At 40.3% G+C, this 10331-nt stretch overlaps 2 protein-coding genes across 2 annotated transcripts; both read right to left on the minus strand.

Annotated features, from left to right (window-relative positions):
• Window positions 1-1757: 1757 nt before the first annotated feature.
• Window positions 1758-6078, minus strand: LOC104955846 (interleukin-20 receptor subunit alpha-like; the record flags this gene model as incomplete). Its single annotated transcript, XM_010783236.1, has 4 exons — window positions 5924-6078; window positions 4995-5127; window positions 2170-2345; window positions 1758-1891 (listed from the first exon to the last, which is right to left on the minus strand). Coding segments are annotated over exons 1-4 (579 nt in total), but the record flags the coding sequence as incomplete, so codon positions are not given.
• A 1679-nt stretch (window positions 6079-7757) lies between these two features.
• On the minus strand, window positions 7758-8741 carry LOC104955845 (putative protein TPRXL; the record flags this gene model as incomplete). The annotated part of the gene is made up of 1 exon (XM_010783234.1): window positions 7758-8741. A coding segment is annotated over one exon (672 nt), but the record flags the coding sequence as incomplete, so codon positions are not given.
• Window positions 8742-10331: the final 1590 nt, after the last annotated feature.

The following is a 10331-nucleotide window of genomic DNA, read 5'->3' on the forward strand; positions in this document are numbered from 1 at the left end:
TCCAAAATTATGGAACGATAACCCCTCCAGGTTAGACTTGCTCCAACTCTGCCTGTTTTTAAATCTCGTTTAAAAACCCACTTCTTTTCCCTGGCATTTACAGGCCAAGTATGACACGTTTTTATCTTACTAGTGTTTTGTATTGTTTTTAAGTCATGGAGAGTTTTTCAGTCTGTGGCTTCTGATCTGGTTTCATTGTCTCCTGTTTTACATTTGTTTCATGTCCTGTCCTGTTTTTAAGTATTTATGCTATGTTTTTATACAATTGATGATGTACAGCACTTTATTCAACTCTGTTGTTTTTGAATGTGCTATAGAAATAAAGGGGATTGGATTAATATGCTAGCTTTTTTGCACTTTAGCTTTATTTGGGCCATCCTCCTAAAACAGGAGTTAGCAACCTTTACCATCAAACATCCATTTTTCCCCCTTTGCCACAAATTAAGGTTTGTCTGGAGCCGCAAATCATATTTGATAATACAGCTTATAAAGACAATCAAGAACATTTTTGAAAGTCTCTGTAGCATAAGAATTAGCAAATGCTGGCTACTTTTTCTGAAAACATCTTTCAAGATTACTATTCATCAATCGTAAAAGTAAGCCAGCATTGTTGGCAGTAAAAGCAAGGGAATCTTTACATATAGAATTAAACTAAAGAAGAAAGAGAACAATTCTTTGACTTTTCACTACTGTGTCCCTTGCACCATTGTCTATTTCTCCTTGCACTATTTTTTACTTTTGAATGCCCATTCTCTGCTATATGTATTGTGCATATACAAGCAGATGCATGTAGACCCAAAAAAAAAAAAGAAGATCTGCCACCAAAGCCACGCTCGGGGGCGAGAAGCAACATTCTATATCCTGTGTGACAGGAAACTAACTCTCAGTCTAGTGTGGGTCCTCTACAACGTGTGAACAAGACATCTGGATGCTGCACGACAACAACAAATCAGGGTACTGTTCTTCTACGTCATGGCCCGCCCCTTTTTGGTGATAACATTCATGTGACTGGTGGTTACTAAAGATTCTTAGGTATTCGCTAATCACATCAAAAGTGGGCTTTTTGAAATATCTACAACCAGCCCAAATAGCATGGTCAGTCAGACGATAACATAATGTCACTGGGAACACATGATCAGCGTTGATATATAGTTAAATTAAAATCCATAGTGTCAGGAATCAGGCTAACAATTAACTGGGATTTCTTTGGCTTGTCAGTGGTTTATAAATTTCAATGACGCTTCTACAGTTACCACTGTTACCATATATATACTGTATATATATGTGTTTTGTTTTTTTGCGCTGCGACCTCCATTTTGTCCAGCCCTCTCCTGGAGTGGTTAGTGAAAGAGATTATTTACGTACTGTAGGAGGATTAAAAAAGTCTTTAGGACAATCCTACTCATTGCACCTTTTGCATTACATAGAGATATCTAATTTTAGTAAGCTTTACCTGCTAGCACTGCAAATAGTATTGTGTTGCAGAAAGTGTTACTTTACCTGTTGGTTTGTGGTTTTTTGAAGCCTTAAATTTGGCATATAAACACCTTACATTTGGTATTAGGAACCAGAAGACCATATTTAGGCAAACGGGTGGAGCTGGGGAGAGATTAAAGACTGCTACACCTCCTAATCGTTAGCATATGCTGCTTTATCGTCTTTCTACCAAATTGGGCAAAACAAGACTTTAAGCTAGCAATTGAGATATCTTTTGGAGATTGATATTTTTAGACCCGGAGGCTACGTTCACCTCTTACCTGTACACCATCCCTGGTCCTTTGCACGTGGACTCTGTATGTTGAACTGAACTCCATTGCTATAGGAGCTCCGAGCCGCAGAAGCAAACAGTTCCCACAGCCGGACAGAGACACATCCGGAGGTCCCAGCACTGCTGCGGAGACATGAACCTCACTTACTGTCAGTCTACTGCTGGGAGATTCATGGCAGGTCAAATAATATTAAGTAAAAATACTGAAGCAAAGATGTCCTGCATTCACATGTTGGACACTACATTTACAATAAATAGAAAGCTAATGTGCACTTCATATCTTTATCTGGACCCATCAGGTTATCATACTGTATGTCTACCTTGCAGTCAGAACAACTCAGGACTTTTTGTTTGATTGTGTGTAAATTTAAATCTTCAGTATGAATGTGAGTGTGTCTCACTGTCTGTCAGAGGAAGGAACACCCCCGTCACGGTCCAGTTGGACGTCTGGCTGGGTGTGAAGGCCTGGACTCGGGCTTGGTATTGTTCATAGCTGTCCTTGAAGGCTCGGGTTAGGTTACACTTCTGTCCGGCCGTCAGCTGTGCGCACGCTGCCAGCAGTCTCCACTGGCTCTTCCTCCAGAGGGAGAGAAAGATAGTGCAGCAGATAATAGATTATTTATATATATATATTATATTCACAAAGTATATTAGATTTAATAGAATATATGGAATGTCTTTTAAACATGGAAATAATATTATAGTTGGTGTTTGACAAACTCTGTGGTAAAATACTGTTTCACTTAGCTTGAAATGGCGGCCATCTTGGAAAATGGTCGCCATTTTTACAACTCAAGTGGCGAACGGGCTTCTTTTAAATGAGTGGCCCCAGAGGGGGAAGCTTGTTATAGCTATCTGCAGCACGAAGATGGGGCCGATAATGTATAATCGTAAAACATTACTTTCAGCACAGTGTAATGAGTAATGAGTATTATACTTAGCACAGATAACACACTGCATGAGTCATCCTGATACATGGAACTCACACTTGTTATGTTATTGCTACAAGTACACAGTTACTGAAAAAGGAAAGTGCTTAGTCAAACAGTTAGGAAGGTTCAAAAGAAACAAAAACGAAACTTTTATTCAATAGTAGAATGAAACTTAGTACAACTTCAATACTTAGGTTCCTGAGGGAGATATTGTACTTTATACTCCACTACATTGTTCAAAACCTTTCTGTTTCAATCTTTGCGATAAATTCAGCTGAAAGAGATCAGCTGGAGAAAGCATTGTCACAAAGCTGAGAACAGAAACTCAAGAAAGGTTTACTTTAAAAAATACAAAGGACAGCAACAAAGCTACCAACATGATTAGATTGAATATGATGCATTACTGTAGATTCAACTACCCATCTGTATATAAGGGCAAATGAGCACAACCTTAAACATCTGCAGTGGTTGAAGGCAACATACAGTCGAGGAAATAATTATTTGATCCCTTGCCGATTTTGTAAGTTTACCAAGAAATGAACAGTCTATAATTGTAATGGTAGGTTTATTTGACTAATGAGAGACAACATATCAAAAAGAATATCCAGAAATGTAGATCATATAAGAGATATACATTAATTTGCATTTAATTGTGTGAAGTAAGTATTTGATCCCCTAGCAACAAACAAGAATTCTGGCTCCCACAGACCGGTTACCTAAGTCCTCTTCCTTTGAGAAAGTACTCCTAATATCAACTTTGTTACCTGTATAAAAGACACCTGTCCACAGAATCAATCAATCAGATTCCAACCTCTACACCATGGGCCAGACTAAAGAGCTCTCTAAGGACCTCAGGGACCAGACTGTAGACCTGCACCAGGCTGGGATTGGCTACAAGACCATCAGAAAGCAGCTTGGTGAGAAGGAGACAACTGTTGGTGCGATTATTCGGAAATGGAAGAAAAAGACAATGAGCATCAGTCGGCCGGTCTGGGGCTCCACACAAGATCTGGCCCCGTGGGGTATGATGATCATGAGAAAGGTGAGGGATCAGCCAAGAACTAGACAGGAGGAACTTGTTAATGATCTCAAGGCAGCTGGGAGCACAGTCACCAAGAAAACTATTGGTATCACACTACACCATGATGGATAAAATCCTGCAACACCTGAAGGCCCCCTGCTCAAGAAGGACATGAGAGGCCGTCTGAAATTTGCTAATGAACATCTGAGTGATTCAGAGAAGGCTTGGGAGAAGATGATGTGGTCAGATGAGACCAAAATCGAGATCTTTGGCATCAACTCGACACGCCGTGTTTGGAGGAAGAGAGATGCTGACTATAACCCCAGAACACCATCCCCACCGTCAGCATGGAGGTGGAAACATTATGCTTTGGGGTGTTTCTCTGCTAAGGGGACAGGAGGACTTCCCTGCATCGAGGAGAGGATGTACGGGACCATACCGTGAAATCTTGGCCGATAACATCCTTCCCTCAGTCACTGAAAATGGGTCATGGAAGGGTCTTCCGGCAGGACAATACACCTGAACAAACGGCCAAGGCAACATAGGAGTGGCTAAAGAAGAAGCACAATCAGGTGATGGAGGGGCCTAGCCAGTCTCCGGAACTTAATCCCATAGAAAATCTGTGGAGGGAGCTGAAGCTTCCAGAGGCCAAGCATCAGCCTCAACACCTGAAGGATCTGGAGAGGATCTTCAGAGAGGAGTGGACCAACATCCCTCCTGAGATGTTCACAAACCTGGAGACCAACAAGAAGCGTCTGACCTCTGTGTGTCCAACAAGGGTTTCTCCACCGAGTACTAAGTGCATTCAAATTTGTACCCGAGTAAAAAAATATATATATACGTATTTGTATCAAAATATACTTTAAGTACCAAAAGAAAAATGATTTTTGTACGCAGAAAGGCACAGTTAGCCCCAATACTTGTAATTATTGGTTCATTAATGTGTTCATCACTTCAATGATGTACGTGGTGAGGGTGGGGTTTAATTGAATGACTGTATACATTGCTGGGTAGTCTTTTTATATTTTTTATAAACCTCAATCTGCAAATTAACTAAATATGTCAAAAAAAGTCAAGTGGAGTAAAAAGTACAACATTTGACAATAAAATGTTGTGGAGTAAAAGTATAAAGTAGCATAATTTAAAGTACCTAATTTTCTACTGAAGTACTGTATTTGAGTAACTGTACTTAGTTACATTACACCACTGGTTTTGAGTATATTGTTGCTGAGTCCGTCTCACTGTCTCGTTATGTTGCCCAGCGACTGAATACCTGAGGCGGAGGACCTGGACAGTGAAGCGGGCATCTGGGGGGGTCCCGGGGCCCGGCAGGAAGCTGAGAGTGTGCTCCATGTTGAGGGAGGAGATGGAGACTTTGGAAGGAGCGGGGAGGGACACACACACCACTACAGGAGGACAGGAAATCAACCCGGATTTAAAGGGACAGTGACACTTTGAACCAAACAGGGCTGAATCTACATTCTGCACACACAACACAAAGATTTCCTGTTCAAAGATAGCATCTGAATCTGAACACATATGCAGAGGTGGGAGGATCTTGAACTTGAGTAAACATAGAAAAGTAAATCAGCATCAAAATATACTTAAAGTACCAAAAGTAAAAGTACTCATTATGCAGAATAATATATATGATATGTTTTCTAATGATTGATCATTAAAGTGTTCTCAAAGCTGGTAAAGGTGCAGCTAGTTTGAATGACTTTGTATATTGCAGGGTAGCTTGTGAATTTACTCCAGGTGGAACTAAAGTCTGATTTAAAACTTGATTAGATTTCACATCATTCATCCACATCTGTAAAGTAACTAAAGGTATTAAATACAAAATATAAAATATAAATGTAGTGGAGCAAAAGTACACCTTTTACCTCTGAATTGGAGTGGGGTAGAAGAACAAAGTAGCAAAACATTGAAATACTCAAGTACAATAATCTCAAAAATGTACTTGAGTAAATGTACTTAGTTACTTCACACCACTACAAATATGTTTAACAGAATGTCATGCGTTCATTGATCCTGCCATCATACATACACACATAGGTCAGTCCAAAGGTGTAAAAACAAAGACAGGCAACAGGCAACAGGCAACACACACACACACACACACACACACACACACACACACACACACACACACACACACACACACACACCTGATTTATAACCCCATATATTCCTCCCCACCTTTCATCCAGGGAGCATTACCAAGGTGTAGCAGCAGAATCAGAAGCATCATCCACAGCTTCATCGTGCTCCATGGACGTCGTATGGCTCGCAGGTAAAGGCAGATAAGGCTGGTTAGGGTTAGAGAGCACAACATATAGAGGGATGGGAGGGAGGGGGGTATGCGTGGGGGTTGGGAAACATACACGGTGTTATCATGAGAACAGTTGAGTTTCTATTTCCCCAGAAGTCCCTCCCTGTGTGTTCTCTTCTAATCATGCAGTGAGTGTGAGCGCTCTGTCTCACCGGAGTCAGAACCTGCTGTCTGATCTGGAGTTACTTTGAACTTTCTTTTGTCCGCTTTTTGATCTTTCTCCTGAAGAAATGACCCTTTTACTGGGAGAATACAAACAAGAGAACTCGGCATGCTATTGAAACTGTGACTTTATTTATGTGAAATGTACAGGTTTGAGCATTAATACATTTTTTTTGAATAGGGCAAGATTTCACAGTGAGTATAAAAATACAAGAATGTAACATGGAATTTGTTCGATTATTTGTGTTTAAATACAATAACTTTCATGTAATACCTAAACACAATGTGTAACTTAAAACAAGCGCAATGTTAATATGACTGTATTTGTACAGAAAAAGGAAATATGGCAAAATAAAAACAAGATTTTACAGTTGTTAGTGTGTCACATTCATTCACTAATATCACCGGTCATAACTAAACATGATTATCAGCTGCCCGGCTCAGAGTTCATACATGTAACAGGCACGTGATGAAACATATTCCTGCTCAAATCACAGGATTGAAAAGGATGTCAATACGTGATCATTTCTCCTGTCCTCTCACTGAGAACCAGTTTGACTAACTGGAGTTTCACAGATGCTGAAAATTCCATTGTGTGCAAAACAGCTGTTTTCATTATTCACCTGACAATTTTTTCCAAATTGTTTTAAATTGATTGATCCATTTGTTTTCATTTAGATAAAGCGGCATTAAAGAGGCCCCGTTATGCTCTTTTCAGATTCTTATTTGTGACATGTATGTATTTCATGCTTTAATGTTCAAAAAGCTCTTTCTCTTTCTCATACTGCCTGTGCTGCAGCACCTCTTTTCACCGCAATTGTAGCCTTTGCAGACCATTAACGTGCACAAACACACCACACACTAATAACACACTACAGGAAAGGGAAAACCCTAAAAAGCAGAATAGGGCCCCTTTAATAGTGTCATCTTTAGTCTCATTGTCGCTACAGGTTGAGAGTTAAGAGCTGAAGAGAATGCATACATAACAAACAAAAACCCAAAGATATACAGTAACCATCATGTGGACCTTTTTTTGCTAAATACTATCTAGCCGTTTTTACAAGTTGTTCTCAGTGCGAGTTAAATTCAGACGTTCTCATCATCAATCACTGATCTTGAGTACAATACAATGGATGAAATGTTTTGAAAAACCGTCTCTCTCTCATTTGTTATTTAGCTCACAGAGAGGATGAGCTCAACATGTACAAAATAACCTCCATTTAAAAGAATTCCTCATTCTTTGATTGAAAGGCATTGACGTCGAAAGATTCTTACTTAAGTTGTGACATGGCGACTTTTTTTGGCACCCTGCAGAAAGGAAGCACTTTCAAACAGAAGCAACCAGCGATGCTCAGCACATTGCTACTGATGCTTGGATCTTGCATTAAATACACAACCAAATGTTCTACGGGAGAAATCCCTTCATGCCCTGGAAGGAAACAGCTAATGTGAACTCATGATACATGATCCAACATTTGCGGCATCAATATATCTGTAACGTGACAGCACTAAAATAACAGACGGACAAATATCAACTTGTGACGGTGAGCAGTGCCTCCTCTGCCTTTCAGCTGCAGAGTAGGCACTGCAGTTTACACAAAGCTTTATCAAGAGACGCGCCTCATGCACAAACATTGCTGTTGTTATTGATTTTTTTGTGGTTGCTTGAAGCCATCTGACCGATTCAAACAATGAATTAAAAAAAGGGAAAACCCAGAGGAGGGGATGAAAGCTGCTCTCAGCCTCAGAGTCTGCTGCTGCCTGACCTGCAGTTACACCGCTGCTAACACATTATGAAATTATACAAATAAATGAAACCCAGTTACTTCCTGTTGGGAAACCCCAGGCCCATCAACGCCGCGTATACCCAGACTGCTCATCCTCCTCCTCCTCCTCTTCCTCCTCATCTTCATCACCAGGGCAGGAAACAGTTTCTATGGCAACTTCCCTGTTGTCCGCAGCTTGTGCCTCCACCTCTGGCTCCACTTCTACCGTGTCAAAATGTGATTTCTCTTCCTCCCCCTCCCCGTGGCTGCCGAAAGTCAATGTGAGGAGGTTCACTTCCTGGCTGCCCCCCCCTCCCTCCACCTTCGTCCCTATGGTGGAGCAGTGTGTGTCTGTGGGGCTGGGGGGGGCAGGTTGTATTGCAGCACTGGTACATGTCTCTGCTGGAAGGGAGGGGTTATAGCAGACTGTTAGCCCTGGCAGGGGCTGTGGGGATAAAGGAGCAGACCCAGAGGATGAAGAGGAGGAAGAGAGGGGGTTAGAGCCTCCTCTCACTTGATACCACCCTCCTCCTCTGCCCCCCCGCAGCGTCTCCATCACACTCTCCTCCTCACCGCTCTCGTCAGAGCTGTGGCAGCTGCTCTTTTCGCCTGAAGGGGGCACTGCTGGTTCAAGATTCAAGAGAGAAGACAAGGACGAGTTGCAGGAGGGGACGACTGTCCTTTCTTCTATGTGATGGATGGACCTCTGAGACACAGAGAGAGAAGGAAAGGAACATGTTAAAACCAACAGGTTGGTTCAACAGCAACTGAACTCTTAAAACAGCTAACAGGAAGTACATTTTCCACTAGTGAGCAGGAAATGATGCTTTTTGTTTCAGCATCCACATTGCAATGTGTGCATGAGCAATAGTCACATAGCAGCACGTGCAAATGACCTCTTCATAGTACCACTTCTCTGCTTCTTGATGCAGAAGGAATACATTTTGCAATCTATGAGAAGTCTGTGTGGTGGAACATCATTGACTGATTTAAAACTTCTGCACACAGTTTGTTGCTGGTGAGACATGCATTCTAAGAAAACAACTTATTATTTGTATTCATTTATTTAGCAAACATACACAAAGAGAAACACTGAAAAATAACAATTGGTTGCAAAATGAAGCATCAGTTGAAAGGATATTTTTTGTCTCTTTATAATAGTATTATATTGAACATTGGATCCAATATGTTACACCTAGCTCTATGTTTCCATAGTCACATATTTGAATGAACCACTTATTGACCATGTCCTACACCGGTTCCCAGAGCCTAATGATGTGTTCGGGGCTGGGTTAGGATTAGCATGAGTCCATATCCTGACCTGAGACTTTCTTTCGTTCAGTCTTTATTTCGATTAAACAGATTAAAAAATAACAAATAAAAAATAACAAATGTGAAAAACAGAATACCTTATTGTTAAATACAGTATTTATCCACATTCATGGTAATATTTGTATATTCCACAAAAAAACAAAAAAAAAAGTCTTCTTATTAATAATAATAATAAATCATGTGTCCGAAAGGGAGTAGGAGGAAGCAAATGCTTATTAATTTCCACCCCTTACTTGATCAATGATTGTCCTTTAAATCATTATGCAAGTTATTCCTACATACATTTACACATACATATACAATAATTTCTCATCTTCAATCACCTTTCTTCATTCTCATATTTTTCCAAAAAGTGTTTCTGTACATCCTTTTAAACTGAATTATGCTTGTGCTTTGTTCTAACTCCTGTTCCAAACTTCATATCATCTTACATTTTGATCAAGTCATATCACAAGTATGTTCCTGCTATTAAAGGTGGGAAAAGTGTAGATTGTCAATGCAATTTGGATTAGATTTACTTTCCAGTCAATAATAATAAGTGTATTACACAGATTAGTTGAATACTCAAAGCTGATTGGTGAATGTAAAACATTCAAGAGGTCTGTTATTTTTATCTAGCAGACCATTGCTAAAGAAGACTCTCTGATCAAGGATGTGCAGTCATATCCACATAAAGGAGTCTGGTCTGTTTAACGTCAGCTGTGGAAAACAAACATTAGTTTCCTCCATCAGAAAACATCATGGAATTCTTTTGGAATATTCATTATTATATTTGTGAAGAGCACCAAACTGTGGATTGACGATGGCTAGACTGTCCCCAGAAAACAAAAGAGAAAGAGCACAAGAAAAGGAAAGAGGGTAAGAGACACAGGATGTCAGAAGAAGAAGACAGACAGGAAGTAAACACTAAAGTGAACAGCAGAAGAAGACAGACAGGAAGTAAACACTAAAGGGAACACAGTATGGGCTAGGGATGGGAATGATTAATCGAATATTCGAAATTATTCAGGTATTG

Source organism: Notothenia coriiceps, unplaced genomic scaffold (assembly GCF_000735185.1).
Source record: "Notothenia coriiceps isolate Sejong01 unplaced genomic scaffold, NC01 NC01_scaffold00024860, whole genome shotgun sequence".
NCBI lineage: Eukaryota > Metazoa > Chordata > Actinopteri > Perciformes > Nototheniidae > Notothenia > Notothenia coriiceps.